General features: G+C 33.3%; 1 protein-coding gene across 1 annotated transcript; it reads left to right on the top strand.

Moving 5' to 3' along the window:
- Positions 1 to 16863: 16863 nt before the first annotated feature.
- Positions 16864 to 17518, top strand: LOC108465375 (histone H3.2). The gene has a single exon (XM_017765710.2). The coding sequence runs from the start codon at positions 16975 to 16977 to the stop codon at positions 17383 to 17385; it is 411 nt and encodes a 136-aa protein (XP_017621199.1). The 5' UTR covers positions 16864 to 16974; the 3' UTR covers positions 17386 to 17518.
- The last annotated feature ends 1759 nt before the right edge of the window (positions 17519 to 19277 follow it).

Here is a 19277-nt window from a genome sequence, read left to right as displayed (position 1 = left end):
ATATAATTACATAAAAAGAATTGATAGATTATTTAAGTACGAACTTACTCGAAGTGTCGATCTCACTATCCATAGTACCAATTGTCCATTCATAGTATAATAATACACAACTCAAATATCAAATCAGCTTTTAAGAATTTACATAACATATATCACATATTTCATATATCACTTGTCATGTATCATCATTTTCTTGCATTTCATGTAACATTCTTTTATGTCATATTTCCACATCATAAACACCATTCCATCAACTTTTCCAATATATTAAATCATACAATATATGCAATAATAGTAAGAAAGATAATTCAAACATAATATTGCATTATTAGTATCATACGAACTTACCTCGATCCAGAAACAGTAATTTACCATTTTAGTCCATAACCTTGTATTTTCTCGATTTATGCCCGAATCTCGATTTCCTTCATAATCGAGCTTAGAAGCTTGGAAACCCTAGCCATGGAGTCTCCCTTGGTATACACATCCATAGTGAAGAAGATGAGCAAAATTGGCTTTTAATTTTGTATTTTAATTCATGTTACCCCTAAATAACCAAAATGCCCTTACTACTAAACTTTCCAAAAATTCCATTCATGTCCAATATTTGTCCATAAACTTTGAAATTGGTCAAATTTATATTTAAGACCTCCTAATTAATATTTCAAAGCAATTTCATACTAGAACTTCTAGAATGCAAGTTTTGCAACTTATTCAATTTAGTCCCTAACTTCAAATTAAGCACTTTATGCAAAGAATTTTTTCACAAAATTTTCACACAATCATGCAATCATATCATAGACCTCAAAATAATCATAAAATAATTATTTCTATCTTGGATTTGTGGTCACAAAACCACTATTCCGATTAGGCCCTAATTCGGGATATAACAACGAGTTCATTGGACAAAGCAGTTTGATGAATTACTTTCGTAAAGATTATACAATAAGGAGTTTTCAATCATTGTACTACTTATGGACTGACTCCAGGATTAAGTAAATTGCGAGTTATCTGAACGATACTTCTGGACATAATTGCAATTACTCGAGCCTATTTGTTTATGTTCGATTGATCCTTCCGCTAGCTCAATAAAAGCTCAATCGAATTACATTTGAATAAAAAGAAAATTCTATGACTTTGGAAATAATTTAATTGAGTCGATTTATTCAGGATAACTATTATGCCATCTTTATTAAAAACACATTAAGTTGGATTTACTCTCTCACTATCAGAGATAACATACACAATACAAACATCCAGCCATTTAGTGATTTCTTTTTTCACTGCCTCCTCCATAGTTGGGTTTAACCGACATTGTGCATCAACAATCTACTTCTGTAACGCCCCAATTTTCGGGAATTCTGTGAATGTTGGCAAAATTTCATGCTTTAATTTTGTCATTTGTGAGTGAAATTATGAAATAGGACCTATGTGAAAATGTTTGAAAATGCTATAGGCTAAATTGAAGTGACCAAATAAATAGGAGTGCAAAATAGGAGGATTTGCATGACAAACCTCCCATTTTATATGAAGTGGCCAGCCATCATATTGTTATAGACAAAATGTGCACTTGATATCCATAATTTATGGTACAAATTGATACAAATTGATAATAGGTTAGGTAAATGTTCCATGATAATAGATTAGGTAAATGTTCCATGATAATGGGTTAGGTAAATGTTTCATGATAATGGGTTAGGTAAATGTTTCATGATAAGAATTTCATGTCTTTTGTATTAAAGAATTAAATGGATGAAATATGAAGTTTTATTAAAAGAAAAAGGGGTGAAAAGAACAAAGTTTTGTCCATCTTTGTTCATCATAGCTGAAAGTTAGAGAAGAGAAAGGAGAGGAGAAAGCTCTTGAGTATTCGGTCATTAGGAGGAGGAAAATTGAAGGTAAGTTCTTGGTACCTTGTTTCTATTTTGAGGTTCATGAGTTCTTCTTGATTCTACCTTAACTCTTGAAGCATATTTTGGTTTTGGTTGTGTTGTGAGCATTTGGTCATGAATTAAAATGAAGGAAATGGTTGTTGTTTCATGTTCTTTTGATGAAAAATGGAAGATAGGTGAAGTTGAGCCAAACAAATGAGCATGCATGTGCCTTAGATGCTAAGGAAAAAAATCGGCTAATATGCTGTGCTTTAAAATGATGAAATGGAGATTATACTTAAGTAAAATCATAGATATGTGATGATTTATTGGTGATATACATGTTTAAAAAAAAAACATGCATGTAAGTTATGTGTGAAAGAGTGAATTTGGTAATAAATCTGCTTGGGACAGCAGCAGTAATGTGACTTTGGAAAATCACCATAAACTGTGGGAGATGAATTAGAAGCTGAATAAATTATGTAATTAAAGCTTGTTGAGTCTAGTTTCAAATGAAATAAACGAGAACATATTTTCAATTCTGTAAAATGAGAAATTTGATTCGTAATGAAGAGTGGTCAGATTAGTCAAATAGTGAAACATGCGAAACTTTGAGAAAAATCTGGTATTGATTGGCCAAACCAAAAATTCTGAAAATTTTATGGATAGAAGATATATGAGTCTATTTTCAAGGAAAATTAACGGAACTTGATTTGGAGTTTCATAGCTCCAGTTATAAATGATTTAGTGACTATTGCTCAGGAAGACAGCTTGTAGTGAAATTATGATTATGTGGTAAACATTGACAAAAATTTGTTAATGAGTTACTTATTGATTTCTTATAAGCTTATTATGATCTGTAGGTGTGGTTGGCCGAATATTGTAAGGGGTTAATACGTAGTTTGTATTTGAATAGTTAGATTAACGTGTTAGTAATCCAATTGTAGGCGGTTCGTGTGTGGATCTCACAAGATATCGTCGCAAATAGGTGTGTAACTAACACCTCTTTCTTAGTCTAGATCGGCAAAAGTCGAAAAGCCAAAATGCCAAAACCGTATTTTGTAGATTTGCGAAAAGCGAATGCTCGTGAGGTAAATCGATTAATGTTTTTGGTAAGCTGCAATGTTTGGACCGCAAAGTGCATGATTTACGTGCCCTCGATATTTTTGGGCTTAATGGGCCAAAATTGGAATGATGGGCCAACAGCCCAATTCAGTAAGAACCCTCAGTAGTGATTCATTAGTACGTGAAAGGTAGGAATATGCATAAAAACCCTAAAATAGATAAATTACTGAAATACCTTTAAAAGTGGAAAATTTATAGTTTTACCCTAGTAGATAAATTACCGAAATACCCCAGGATTAAATTGACCTAAATGCATGTTTGATTGTTGTTATTTATCGCATGCCATGTTGTTATTATCGATGCATGGGATTGGGATATTGACGGAGGAAGTACTGAAAGTGGCTTGTCCACGATCGGAGGCTTTGCCTCAATTTATCGTTAATCGAGCAAAGTTAAGGTCAAGAATCTGTGGAGTGTTAAATGGGTGGGTTGAGCTATTCCCACATGGAGTGTATGGTCGGTACGGTGGAGTGTAGTGGTTGGTGGGTTGAGTAGTCTCCCCAAATGGGCTTGCATATGTTTACTGATGTTGCATGTATTTTGAAATGAGCCTATGGGCCATACTGTTATCTGAATAAGGGGTTAAGGCCCAGTTTATTGTAATCTGAAAAGGGCTCGCCCAAGACTAATTATTACTGAATGGGCTTAAGCCCAATAGGCTTGAGCTGACTTGGGCTTTGAATGGGTTTTCCTTACACACTGAGTTTCCCCAAACTCACCCCTTTTATATTCATCCACGCAAGAAATCCCCAACCATAATGGGCTTGGAGCTGTGAGGGAATTCGGAGTGGTCACCCGTTCTGAAAGTTTGATTTTCTTCTGGTGAACTGGATTCATCCTTTTATTTACGTTTAAAGTTTTGGGTTTTTAAATGTAATAAGGCCGCTTAATTATTTTTGATGGTTTTAATATGTATTACTAAAATAGGTATTACTTATTTTAACTGTTGAAATTGGATAGCTTTAGGCGCTTTTCAAAAACAACAATTGATTTCAAAATAACACGACAACAAGCAAAGCTTCCGAATGAAAGTATTTTCCAAAATTAATCACTTTTCCTAAAAATGACTTAATCAAATCGGTTTCCTAGAAATATCCATGATGTTAAGGCGTGGCAATGACGGTATGCATGTCTAGGATTGGATCCAAGGAGCTTGGTACTTAAGCAATCCGATGGACTCACCACCTCTCTCGGTTTCCTACCGGTGCATGACTTCCATTCACTTTAACCTTTAATGAATTAATCTTTTGAACATCAAGTACGATTTTCTGGACTTAGAATGGAAATTTTTTTTTTTACGTTTTTGATGTGGCATGCCAGATCCGGCCATAACTTCTGGGCCGGGTTTGGGGTGCTACATTTAGTGGTATCAGAGCCTAAGTTGCAACAACTCGGCTGTGGAATGGGTTTACAAAAACAAAGATTTTCGAAAACGAAAATTTTATAAAGAATACAAAAAACTCGATTTTCAAAATTTAGATCTTTAGAAGGTGCCATTCCGAATCTCTGGCTCAAGTTTGTAAGTATTACTCTGAACTCTTCTGAATATTTTTCTGACTTATCTGTCTGTACTGAAATCCTGCTAGGATACTCTAGATAGGATGATACTGAAACCATAGGAAAATCTGATAAGAGACTGAAACTGTAGCTAGACTTCAATTCTGCGAAAACAAACTTTGAACTACTATCTGATTCATAAAACATATGTAATAAACACTGGAATATTGAATTAATGCATAAAAACTTGTAATCAAGATAATACGATATGAGTACAAGAGCTGTTCGTGGAAGATGCCATGGACGGAGCCGAGGAAGTGCTCGAACGAGATCTTCGTCTTCGAGACATATGCCAGCGGTGGATGCACCGGTACCACCGGCAATAGAGGTAGAGTCTCATGACCATGGTGCGAGGATGATGCCCTGTCACGAGCAATGCTTCGTGTTCGGAAAGGGTTGTCGGGCAAGTACGGCAATGGAGTTCAGGGATCTATTTCTGAACGACTTCGGGCTAACAGAGCGGAGATCTTTAGGGGCATGTCTGGTATAGCCCCGAATGTGGCGGAATATTGGTTGGAGGCCACGGAACGGATTATGGACAACTTGGACTGCTCTAAGGAGATTGTGAGTGGGGTATCTGTACTAAGTCCTTTGGGTCACTTGGTTAGGGTAGACAAATCAGATAGGGATGTACCTTTAGAAACTCAAGGTAGGATTTTCCTGGAGATCGATGGAGTTACCGTCGGAGAGTTTGATCTCATTTTGGGAATGGACTGGCTTGTTAAGCATAAGGCGACCCTGGATTGTGCTGCTAAACGAATGGTGTTAAGGACCACAAAAGATGAGGAGGTTATAGTGATAGGTGAGCGAAGGGATTATTTGTCCAATGTGGTGTCGGCTTTAAGAGCCGAAAAGTTGATTCAGAAAGGTTGTGAGGCCTATTTGGCATTTGTAAGTCAGTCAGAAGAGGAGGGACTAACAGTGGATAAGGTTAGAACCGTAAAGGAGTTCCAAGATGTTTTTCCGGAGGAGCTTCCAGGATTGCCTCCGAACTGAGAAGTTGAGTTTGGAATAGATTTGTTGCCTGGAACGGCGCTCGTGTCCATCGCACCGTATAGGATGGCACCGAAGAAGTTAGTGGAGTTAAAGGCTCAAATTCAAGAGTTGTTGGATAGGGGCTTCATTAGGCCAAGCGTGTCTCCATGGGGAGCACCGGTGATATTCGTGAAAAAGAAGGATGGTACGATGCAGATGTGCATTGATTATCGCCAGTCGAACAAACTGACGATTAAGAATAAGTATCTACTGCCAAGGATTGATGATCTGTTCGACCAGCTTAGAGAAGCTTCAGATTTTCCAATATCGACCTTCGATCCGGATATCATCGCTTAAGGGTCAAGGAGGCGATTTCCATAAAATAGCATTCAGACCGGTATGGTCATTACGAGTTTCGGTTATGCCATTTGGATGATGAACGCCTCTGCAGATTTATGGATCGATGAATCGTGTGTTCCAACCATTTTGGATCGGTTCAGTAGTCGTCTTTATTGACGATATCCCGGTATATTCTCAAACCGAAACGAAACATGATGAGCATCTCCGTATAGTCTTCAGTAAGTATTAAGGAGAAGGAACTCTTTGCGAAGTTCAGCAAGTGTGAATTTTGGTTGAGGAGGTAACCTTCTTAGGACATGTGGTCTCTGCTGAGGGGATTAAGGTGGACCTCGAAAAATTGAAGCGATTTTGGAGTGGAAGCCACCTAGGTCAAGGTCGTAAATACGGAGTTTTCTAGGACCGGTAGGATACTACTGAAGGTTTGTGGAAGGTTTTTTTGTAATGGCAGCACCTCGACAAAACACATAAGGAAAGGAGTACCGCTTGTATGGACTAAGAAACAATGCAGGAAGCTTTTGAGAAGTTAAAGAAAGTTCGATCAAGCACTTGTGTTAATTCACCGAGTCCGGGAATGATTTTATCAGGTACAAGGCGCATCACACGTGGGTTTGGGTGCGTGTTAATGTAAGAGGGTAAGGTGGTTGCATATGCATCACGATAGCTTAAGCCTCATGAGGGAAACTATTTGACTCATGATTTAGAGTTGGCGCAGATGATATTTGCACTTAAGATTTGGAGACATTACTTGTACGGAGAAAGGTGTATTATATACACCGACCATAAGAGTCTTAAGTATTTGTTGACTCGTAGGAGCTGAACCTTAGGCAAAGGAGATGGATTGAGTTGCTTAAGGATTATGAATGTTCGATCGAGTATCACCCAAGCAAGGCTAATGTGGTAGCCGATGCTCTAAGTCGTAGAGTCAGATGTCGATCCGAGAGCAATGTTTGCTTGTCTCGAGTCTCAGATGATGATGGAAGCCTGTTGGCTGAGTTGCAAGTGAGGCCAACCTAGTTGGATCAGATTAAGGAAAAACAGTTGAACAATGAGTCTTTGGTCGCTCGTTTTCAACAAGTTAAGGAAGGGAAACTTCGAGTTTGGGAGCGAAAGAGACGATGCAACAAAGAATACCCTCATCTTTTGATTAGGTAAATTTCGAGGACGAAATTTCTTTAAGGAGGGTAGAGTTGTAACGCCCCAATTTTCGGGAATTCTGTGAATGTTGGCAAAATTTCATGCTTTAATTTTGTCATTTGTGAGTGAAATTATGAAATAGGACCTATGTGAAAATGTTTGAAAATGCTATAGGCTAAATTGAAGTGACCAAATAAATAGGAGTGCAAAATAGGAGGATTTACATGACAAACCTCCCATTTTACATGAAGTGGCCAGCCATCATATTGTTGTAGACAAAATGTGCACTTGATATCCATAATTTATGGTACAAATTGATACAAATTGATAATAGGTTAGGTAAATGTTCCATGATAATAGATTAGGTAAATGTTCCATGATAATGAGTTAGGTAAATGTTTCATGATAATGGGTTAGGTAAATGTTTCATGATAAGAATTTCATGTCTTTTGTATTAAAGAATTAAATGGATAAAATATGGAGTTTTATTAAAAGAAAAAGGGGTGAAAAGAACAAAGTTTTGTCCATCTTTGTTCATCATAGCTGAAAGTTAGAGAAGAGAAAGGAGAGGAGAAAGCTCTTGAGTATTCGGTCATTAGGAGGAGGAAAATTGAAGGTAAGTTCTTGGTACCTTGTTTCTATTTTGAGGTTCATGAGTTCTTCTTGATTCTACCTTAACTCTTGAAGCATATTTTGGTTTTGGTTGTGTTGTGAGCATTTGGTCATGAATTAAAATGAAGGAAATGGTTGTTGTTTCATGTTCTTTTGATGAAAAATGGAAGATAGGTGAAGTTGAGCCAAACAAATGAGCATGCATGTGCCTTAGATGCTAAGGAAAAAAATCGGCTAATATGTTGTACTTTAAAATGATGAAATGGAGATTATACTTAAGTAAAATCATAGATATGTGATGATTGATTGGTGATATACATGTTTAAAAAAAAACATGCATGTAAGTTATGTGTGAAAGAGTGAATTTGGTAATAAATCTGCTTGGGACAGCAGCAGTAACGTGAATTTGGAAAATCACCATAAACTGTGGGAGATGAATTAGAAGCTGAATAAATTATGTAATTAAATCTTGTTGAGTCTAGTTTCAAATGAAATAAACGAGAACATATTTTGAATTCTGTAAAATGAGAAATTTGATTCGTAATGAAGAGTGGTCAGATTAGTCAAATAGTGAAACATGCGAAACTTTGAGAAAAATATGGTATTGATTGGCCAAACCAAAAATTCTGAAAATTTTATGGATAGAAGATATATGAGTCTATTTTCAAGGAAAATTAACGGAACTTGATTTGGAGTTTCATAGCTCCAGTTATAAATGATTTAGTGACTATTGCTCGGAAGACAGCTTGTAGTGAAATTATGATTATGTGGTAAACATTGACAAAATTTGTTAATGAGTTACTTATTGATTTCTTATAAGCTTATTATGATCTGTAGGTGTGGTTGGCCGAATATTGTAAGGGGTTAATACGTAGTTTGTATTTGAATAGTTAGATTAACGTGTTAGTAATCCAATTGTAGGCGGTTCGTGTGTGGATCTCACAAGATATCGTCGCAAATAGGTGTGTAACTAACACCCTCTTTCTTAGTCTAGATCGGCAAAAGTCGAAAAGCCAAAATGCCAAAACCGTATTTTGTAGATTTGCGAGTGTGCGAATGCTCGTGAGGTAAATCGATTAATGTTTTTGGTAAGTGCAATGTTTGGACCGCAAAGTGCATAATTTCGTGCCCTCGATATTTTTGGGCTTAATGGGCCAAAATTGGAATGATGGGCCAATCTGCCCAATTCGGTAAGAACCCTCAGAGTGATTCATTAGTACGTGAAAGGTAGGAATATGCATGAAAACCCTAAAATAGATAAATTACTGAAATACCTTTAAAAGTGGAAAATTTACGCTTTACCCCTAGTAGATAAATTACCAAATACCCCTAGGATTAAATTGACCTAAATGCATGTTTGATCGTTGTTATTTATCGCATGCCATGTTGTTATTATCGATGCATGGGATTGGGATATTGACGAGGAAGTATCGAAAGTGGCTTGTCCACGATTGGAGGCTTTGCCTCAATTTATCGTTAATTGAGCAAAGCAAGGTCGCAATCGTGGAGTGTTAAATGGGTGGGTTGAGCTATTCCCACATGGAGTGTATGGTCGGTACGGGTGGAGTGTAGTGGTTGGTGGGTTGAGTAGTCTCCCAATGGGCTTGCATATGTTTACCGATGTTGCATGTATTTTGAAATGAGCCTATGGGCCATATCATTATCTGAATAAGGGTTAAGGCCCGGTTTATTGTAATCTGAAAAGGGCTCGCCCAGACCACTATTACTGAATGGGCTTAAGCCCAATAGGCTTGAGCTGACTTGGGCTTTGAATGGGTTTTCCTTACACACTGAGTTTCCCCAAACTCACCCCTTTTATATTCATCCACGCAGGAAATCCCCAACTATAGTGGGCTTGGAGCTGTGAGGGAATTCGGAGTGGTCACCCGTTCTGAAAGTTTGATTTTCTTCTGGTGAACTGGATTCATCCTTTTATTTACGTTTAAAGTTTTGGGTTTTTAAATGTAATAAGGCCGCTTAATTATTTTGATGGTTTTAATATGTATTACTAAAATAGGTATTACTTATTTTAACTGTTGAAATTGGATAGCTTTAGGGCGCGTTTTCAAAAACAACAATTGATTTCAAAATAACACGACAACAAGCAAAGCTTCCGCAATGAAAGTATTTTCCAAAATTAATCACTTTTCCTAAAAATGACTTAATCAAATCGGTTTCCTAGAAATATCCATGATGTTAAGGTGTGGCAATGACGGTATGCATGTCTAGGATTGGATCCGAAGGAGCTTGGTATTAGCAATCCGATGGACTCACCACCTCTCTTCGGTTTCCTACCGGTGCATGACTTCCATTCACTTTAACCTTTAATGAATTAATCTTTTGAACATCAAGTACGATTTTCTGGACTTAGAATGGAAATTTTTTTTTTTTACGTTTTTGATGTGGCATGCCGGATCCGGCCATAACTTCTGGGCCGGGTTTGGGGTGCTACAACTTCTTACCTTATTCCCACAAAATTTTAAAAATATAAAATATAAAAACAAAAAATGATCTAATTAGAAAATAGGAACTAAATCCACAAATAACATATAATACGAGACTAATAGCATAATTTAATCTAACAAATTTAACTGCTATTGTTTATGCAAGTACTAGAATTTCAAATTAAAAAAGTAGAATAATTAAAATTGATTAGATAAAACTAAAAGGACTAAATCCACAACTTATGTATAGTACAAAGATTAATAAAAAAATTCAACCGTATGAATTAGGGTTTATTTTTGAGTTTACGAGCATAATCACTAAAGTGTGGATAAAAATAATAGCCAATTATTTGTAATTTTTTATTACCTACAAATTATTGTATAAAAATATTATTTTTAATTAATTATCAAAATAGAAAAATGTTAATATATGGTAACTATATCTAAATTAATTTTGCTATTATTATATTGCCATAGGTGACGTATAAAACATATTGCAAAATCTTCTATATGATTTTTTCTTGCTACAAAATTGGCAAGTATATCTTCACCTACCAAGTCATAACTTTAATGCAATATTAAGTTAAAAAAATTCCAAGAAATTCAGCTATAAAATGGATGCATGTCATTTTTTGAATATCATCAGCTTGTTATCATAGAACTAACTATTTGTTTCATCTCTCAATAGCTTTCATTTTAAACTATGGCTTCTTTTGGCGTAGTTTCTCTTTTTACGGTTTTGCTTATGGCTTTTTGTTAGTATCTAAAATATTTATCCAGTTTGATATTTAATTATTACATACATATATATACATGTAATTTTTATTTAGTATAAAAGAGATTGGAGTCTTAAAATAAGAGAGAGTTTGTAATCGTTGCGATTCAAATCCTGTGTGTCTTAAACTCATTAAATATAATAGCTAATCTAAAATAACTAACAAAATGTTTAAATGATGAAAAAATTGTTTGTTTAATTTGCAGGTGTATCAAATTCAGAAGCATGCACTCGTGACATAGATTGTTTGGGCCAGTGTAAACATGGTGGCTTTTGTGACTTGAAAACTAAAAAATGTAGTTGCTTGCCGGTGTCGGAGCAGCTACCATCTAACATTGCATCAATTGTGGATGCTATGCAATGATGACAGCAACTGGAAAGGATTGCCCACCAGCTTGTTAAGCCCATAACATTCAAGGTGGTATTTGTTTCTACAAGTATTGTCCCTGGAAAAAAAAACAATATTTTTTTCGTTCAGAGAACTAAATTTAAGCCTTTCAACAATGCCATATATTATAAGATAAACTTTGTATCCAAAAAATTTGCAAATAAATGATTAGTGAATAAAAAGGTTGTTAAAGAGAACTAATTTACTTTTGTTATACTTCGTTCAAATATCGTAGTTTTATATCTTTTCAATTGAACATGCATGGTTCTAATTTTCAATCCATCAATTTTATATGCTATTCAGATAATGCTTCGATATCCTCTCAATTTTATTATTGTGTTTCCTTTTCGCACACCTATTTTCCAATCCTACATAAGGTCAATCCTTTATATAACAATCCGATTTGTTTGTCTAAAGTTTTAATAGTATAGGGAGATGATTCTTATACAACTATAATAGAAGGATTCTATAGAGAATTAATTTGATTATCTTTTTGTACATCTAATTTGATTGTTTTTAGTACTTATATTTTTAAAATTTTGATATTTTTTGTTTTGATCTAAACAGTGGCTATCAAATTCATTAAGTTAATTTTGATATTTGCAAAGTCTTATGCGACAAATTGATAATCAAATGTGTAATACCATGCCAGCTAGTCATTTCTACATAATATTCACAAAAAGTGACTCGATTGAATTAATGGATTTAACAACTACTACTTGGGTCAAGATAGAAATATCAAAAGTCAAAAAATATAAAAACAAAAAATGATCTAATTGGAGAATAGGAACTAAACCCACAATTACGGATACTATGAGATTGATAACATAAATTAATCTACCAGATTTATCTGCAATTGTTTATTTGAGCACTAAGATTTCAAATTCTGAAAAGTAGAGAGATTAAAGTAGAGATGTGGGGAGGGGGGAAGATGGAGAGGAATAGGGGATAAGGGATGAGGGAGGGTAAATTTTTATTTTATTTCTAATAATAATAATATAAAATTAATTTTAATTTTATTTTAATAGGGTGGTGATGTGGCACAATCACATTGGCTGAAACTTTCTTTTAATGGCATTATCTGCAGGTACAAACTTCAATAACAAAATCAAAGTTTAGGTATCCGGATTGGCCCAAAAATAGTTTAGGTTCCTAAGTCAAGCAAAACCAATAGTTCAAAGGCCTCATGTGCAAAATTTCCTATTGACAAATAGATGGACTAATTCCCGTAATATTAGTGATGGTCCAACCGACTCCCTTGCATACTCTAGGTTTTCAGACAATGGTTTCAGTTCAAGTGTAGGTGGTTTCATAATATAAGACCCGATTTTAGAAAAACTAAAAGAAAATCGTGTATTGGTCCAGGAAAATCAATTCTATGTAAAATAAGAGATAAATAAATCGAAATGCTTTTCATGATCTTATTGACTTGATTAGGATTTTTTTTATGATACATTCCTAATTGAATAAAATCCTAATCTATTAGGCGTGAATTGCTTTAAGCACAATTATTGGACAGTTTCATTTTTTATTTTTATTTTTTCAAAAGAAATTTTGTTTTCTGAAACTACATATTTCAAATATTTACGAATATATTAATATATTTTCAATTTTCAATAAAAAAAGAATCCAAAATTCTTATCAACCAATTAATTTGTAATTGAATTTTTATTTATTAACCAAAGGCCTCAAAACTGAAACCTTAAAAAATGAATGGGCAATTCCTCTTTATCAAATGCATCCAGTAAAGGTCCCAATGATTCCTTGAAATGTCACCACCAATTTGACTAAGCGACCATGTCCTTACACTACCATCTTCAATTAAATCCACATTATCTTCCTTATCGTTATAATGCAAAGACACATTAGGCATACCAGGATCCGGAACCATACAATCAGATCAATTATGACATTCCACTTCACATTCCAAAGAATAATCACTTTCAAGATTCAATAAAGGATCCACAACCAACTCCTCTTGCTAGGGTAGACGAAGTGGAGTATATATAATACAAAAAGTTGATTGCGTACCAACCGCAACAATTGAACGTCGATAATGGAAAAATAAAATGATCATAAAGCAATAAGAAAAGAAAAATAAGAACACATAGATTTTACGTGAAATTCCTTTTGGGGAAAAACCACGAGTAGAGGAGAAGAAAATTCACTAATGATGAAATTCGAATGATACAAAAGGAGTTTCAACTACTTCTATTTATAGGTTAAAAAATCATATTCTAATCAATGCCAAATAGAATGAGAGTAGTTCTATATAGATTCTACACTGCCATGTGCCCTGGAAACCCTAGTGTTGTTTGTGAACCACACGGCCTGAACCCTTCCACACGACCTGCCACACGGTTGTGTCCCGCCTATAGGTTGATTTTGAAATTTTCACATAGCCTTAATCTGTTACACGGGCGAGCCGCATGACTGTTTACTCCCTCCACACGGTCTACAACATCCCACATGGCCTGACCACACAGCCATGTGCCCCTGTTATATAGTTTTGGCCTAGAATTTTTATGTTTTGTTCAGTTTAGTCTTGATTGATTCTCTAACTGTTTTAGTATATTATATTATTCAATTAAGCCCCTTATATTATGAATTATGTTAGAATCCATAACTTGACTAACCATATTAATATGATGTTTATATATTTGCATGAATTGTAAACAATATGCTTTATGACACTGTTAAACCGAACACTTAATAAGCATGACTTTTACTACTAAGTTGATACATTATAAGCATATTGATTGCTATTTTTTCTAAAAGCATAATTAAATACTATTGTATTGATCCGTTTTGAGCTTGTCACATTGCATTGCATGGGGTGGGACGATATGTATGAAGGAAGAAGTGACAGTTTATCTGCATTTATTTATTTTGTTGTACACCAATAGTCTAGTTGCAATATTTATCCTTTAATTGCAATATGTTGTACATCCACAACCCACCGGCAGCTTTTACTTGCAAATATGTTGTGCATCTATAGCCAGTGGCAGATTGTATCTATGATATTTTGTTGTGCAGTTACAACCCAGTGGTAGGTTCCATCTGCAAATTTTTGTTGTGTTTCCACAGCCCAGCGGAAGATATTATCTGCGAACTATTAGTGGTTTATCCATATCCAGTGCGTTGGAGGATGGAGTTTTGGAAGAACTCCTATTGTGGTTGTAGCGGTGGGGTAGGACATTTTCTGTTAAACCGAATTTGTATGGCATTCATAAAGCATGGACGTACAAATTGGATTTTTCGAGATGACATATTTATATGTATACATTATTGAGGTGGTTTAAAATATCGATATTCTAAAATTGCTATTGTGTATGGTTCTATTCACTATGTTTTTGTATACTTAATTGGTTACACTGGTTTACTTGTGAGGGAACTCACACAGAGCTTCATATCTCACTTCCTTTTATTGTCATCCTTACAAATAATCCACCAAGTTAGGACACAGACGTGACATACAGAGGGTTTCAGTTCGGTTTCTATTTTTTGAACAATTTCGGCTTATTATTTGATTAGTTTTATTTTATTATTTCAATTTTTGTATAACTTTATTATGAATTGCAGCATGAGACTTAAGATTTAGGATTTGTTTTTATCGTGCATGACATTTAGTTTTAATCATAGGTTATCGAGTTATGAGTATTAACTAGTTATGCATGAATCCCTATTTTTTACTAAAAACGAATGAATATCACTTTTTTGTTGCTAATTTGTAAATAACTTTTCAGGTAATAAATTAATTGGTAATTAACTAAGTTTTCTTTTAAGATAAAGAAATATTTTAAAAAGATTATTTTATAAACCCTACCAGCTTAATGGGCTATCTCGATGGCCAATATAATCTCTCGAATTCAAGTCTAACGTCTGGGTAGGGTTGAGGAGCTTACAATAGAAATATCAAAATTCGAAAAAAGATAAAAACAAAAAATTATCTAATTGGAGAATAAGAACTAAATCCACAACTTACGCATACTACGATATTGATAACATAATTTAATCTAACAGATTTAAATGTAAGGACTAGGATTTCAAATTTTGAAAAACAAAAAGGATGGATTAAATTAGGGACGGTGAGTAGAGAGGGACGGTGTCGAAAGATAGAGAATGACGAGGGAGGGAGGGAAGGGATGGTGGGGAGGGGTAATTTTTTTTTAATATGAATATTAATATAAAAATATTTTTAATTAATATTAATATAAAAATATTTTTAATTTAATTTTAATGAGGTGGTGACATGGCACAATCCTATTGGGTGAAACTTTTTTTAACGACACTAAATACAGGTACCAGCGGAGAGAGAGAGAGAGGGGGGGACACATTTTAGCGTCTCTACTAATTTACACATTTTATTGAGACTTTACATAAACTCAGCTGAGTAATAATGAGAATATCTTTACTAAATTAATTATTTTAAAGGTGCTTTTGTCCTTTTATGTGACAAGATAGAAATATAAATGCATTTTTATTGAAAATAGAAATATAAATACATCTCTATTAATATAAAACTTTTTATCGAGTTTGGTATAATAAGTCAACTATGCATCAATTTAGTTGGGTAATGATAAGAATATCGTTACTTTATAAAGTAAATTATATTATTTTCTGAGCGTTATTATCAATTTATATAAAAATAAAGATATGATTACATATAATAAGGTTCGATACTAAGCTTTTACAATTTTTAACATTTGTACTTTACTATTTAATCAAAACCTAATTTGTTATTTATATCAATTTTTAATAAAAATATCTATTACATAATTTTGTGTGTTATAATCTAATAAATATTAATATTTCATTTATGGCATCAATGTAAGTAGATGTTTTATTTTTAGCATAATTAGCATATTTCTTTTGCTAGCAGAATAAAAGAAAAGGTTGTGAAAAATAAAGATTAAAATTTTTATACTGTTCGAAAATTCGGAATTTAGGATTTATATTTTTAGTTTTAGAATTTAATTTTTTATATTTTAGATTTCAAAATTTAAGTTAAATTGTTAAATTAATGTTAATTACAACATCATTTTTTAATTGCATGATAGCCAAATGAGTTTTTTTTCAAAATACCACACAATTAATTTAACAAAAATTTAAATTGTGTTAATAGATGAACTTGAATTGTGAAATATGAAAAAGTAGAAGAACTAAATTTTTGGAAATAAAAATATAGGGACTAATTTCGATTTTTAAAAAAGTACAAGGAGTTATAGTACATTTTGACCAAAAATGAAATAAAGTAATCTTTTTTTTTTTTTTACACAAAAATAAAGTAATCTATGCGAATTGTGAAGGGTCAAGATCAATGGATAAATCCCATTGGTTGTCTGGACATACCACTGATTGCTATCCAATACTCACTGTCTTTAATAGATCATATCCGTCAATATCTCCTGAGCGGACGGCTTAGATTCTCTCGAACAAATCGCGAACGAAAAGTAAAAAAATGCGCCCAAACTTTAAAACCATGCCGCTTAAAAGGAATTCTATTGGCCAATTTTCATCGCTCCACAACTTAACAGCCGTCGATAACCCATCCAATCTACGGTTCATATTGCTCCATTTAAAATATTTCCTACTTACTTATTCCCTCCTCCCCCTTTATATATATCCCCTTCGATTTGCCTCACTTACTCCCATCGAAAATCTTTCCTTCCAAACTATCTTTAGCTTTCCCGCGATCTAAACACCCTTATTTTCTCGTCAATTGTTCGACGAATGGCTCGTACCAAGCAAACTGCTAGGAAATCAACCGGTGGCAAGGCTCCACGTAAACAACTAGCCACGAAGGCTGCGCGGAAGTCAGCTCCGGCGACCGGAGGAGTGAAGAAGCCTCACCGTTTCAGGCCAGGAACTGTGGCTCTCAGGGAAATCAGGAAATACCAGAAGAGCACCGAGCTCTTGATCAGAAAGCTTCCATTCCAGAGGCTTGTGAGAGAAATCGCTCAAGATTTCAAGACTGATTTAAGGTTCCAAAGCAGCGCCGTTGCCGCTCTTCAAGAGGCTGCCGAGGCTTATCTCGTCGGATTGTTTGAAGATACCAATCTTTGTGCTATTCATGCTAAGAGGGTTACCATCATGCCTAAGGATATCCAGCTTGCTAGGAGGATTAGAGGCGAGAGAGCTTAGGTTGGTTTATTTTCTGTTGATTGATTCCTAGAATTAGTGATCTAAGCTTGTTCATTTTGTTGTATTAACTTTCTCTGCAAGTGTTGGTTGTATATCGATCGAATTCTAATTGATGCTTTATAGTTTCATGAAATTTGATTAATTTAATGGAAACTGGGATAGGTTAAAGCATTTGAATTGAATAGGGATAAGTACATACAAGTTGGGCCTACAAATATATGGAATCTGAACAAAATAAAATGGTGAATGGCAGGAGAAAACACACCAAGTTCGAGATTGTTTTATGCAAAATTCAATTTCAATAATACATTTATGAAATGTGTCAACTAAATCATCTGCCCCCGAAGTTACAAAATTTTGGATCTGATATCATGTTTGTTGTTGGAAATATTGTGGAATACCCAGTTTAGTAAATGGTGAGATCAATGGCAAGTGGCAACTTTGCATTGTTTAGCTATGGTAGAAAGAATACAAATAAGAATTTTGTTTTCAATAGTTATATATTTTGTTAACTTGATATTAATTCTAAAAAATAAATTTAATTGTATTATATATACAATTGTTATAGGTTAAATTTGTTAAATTGAAATTAAGTTAATAGAATGTGTAAATTTTGAGTGTTAAATTTAATATTATATCAATTAAAATTATATACAGTTGACAAAAAATATTAATGTCGTGATTAATTGTTTTTAGTTGTCTACTTTCAAAATTGATAAATTAAATTGCTTCAAATTTTTGAAAGGAATTAATTTGCTTAATATCAAAATTAAGAGGGATTGGAGAGGTTTTTTACTAAATAAGTTATATTATTTTAAGGTATTTTAATCTTTTATTTTTATGAAAAGCCAATAAAAAATTTGCATGTGGTGGTGAGTTTACATGAATAAAAGATTAACTTTTTACTAAATCAAAGATTATTTTTAATATAATATTTATATTTTAATTGTATTATGCATATGTTATTACCTCTACCAATTATATGTATATTGATAATGTTGCTAATTGAGTTGGTGTTAAAGAAAACTCAACACCAACTCAAGATTGATTACAACACTAATATAAACAATTGTAGTGCATTTAGTATTCTTAATATGATGTGTTTATGCGTTTAAATATTATTTTACTCATAATTTAATTTATTTTAATATTGTAAATATTTCATATGTTATTGTTAAACTAAAATATGTGTTTTGAATACGTAGTATTGATGAAGTTATTGATTGAGTTGGCGTTACAAGTTAACTCGATACGAACTAAAAATTGATAGCAACATTGGGATAAACAATTGTAGTGTATTTAGTAATCTCAATCTGATGCATTTACGTGTTTAAAATTTATTTTACTCACAATTTAATCTATTTTTTATCTTAATATCATAGATACTTCAAGTGTTGTTATTTTTTAAATACAACTTTGTGTTTTAAGTATGTAATTTCTACACACATACACGTAAGATAGAATTTCTAATATATTAATAATGTTGTTGATTAAGTTGGTATCACAAGTCAACTCGACACTAACTCAAGATTGATAGCAACACAATGATAAACAATTGTAGTTCATTTATATTCATAAATAAACTCGTTTATATTCGTTTAAGAAATCATATAAAGCTCGCTTAAAACTCGTTTATGGTTCAACTATTATACACTAATAAAATTATTATTGTTTGCGTGCTTATTTTAATTATAATATAATTATTAATATTTAAATATAATTATTTTGTATCTAAAATAATAAGATATATGCCTATTATTTTGTATATTTATTTATTATTCATATCATTATTCATTTAATTTAAACAAATAAATATGAATACATATAATTTTAAATCAATGAATGTAAGTAAAATTTTGATATTCTTAAAGAAATACGGATAAACTTAAGCC

The sequence above is a fragment of the Gossypium arboreum genome, chromosome 8 (genome assembly GCF_025698485.1).
Source record: "Gossypium arboreum isolate Shixiya-1 chromosome 8, ASM2569848v2, whole genome shotgun sequence".
NCBI classification, from domain to species: domain Eukaryota; kingdom Viridiplantae; phylum Streptophyta; class Magnoliopsida; order Malvales; family Malvaceae; genus Gossypium; species Gossypium arboreum.
This window is presented reverse-complemented; position numbering and strand designations above follow the sequence as displayed.

Bases quoted from the DNA above. Each gene is read 5' to 3' on its own strand.
- LOC108465375 (XM_017765710.2), top strand. From the start codon at position 16,975: ATGGCTCGTACCAAGCAAACTGCTAGGAAATCAACCGGTGGCAAGGCT.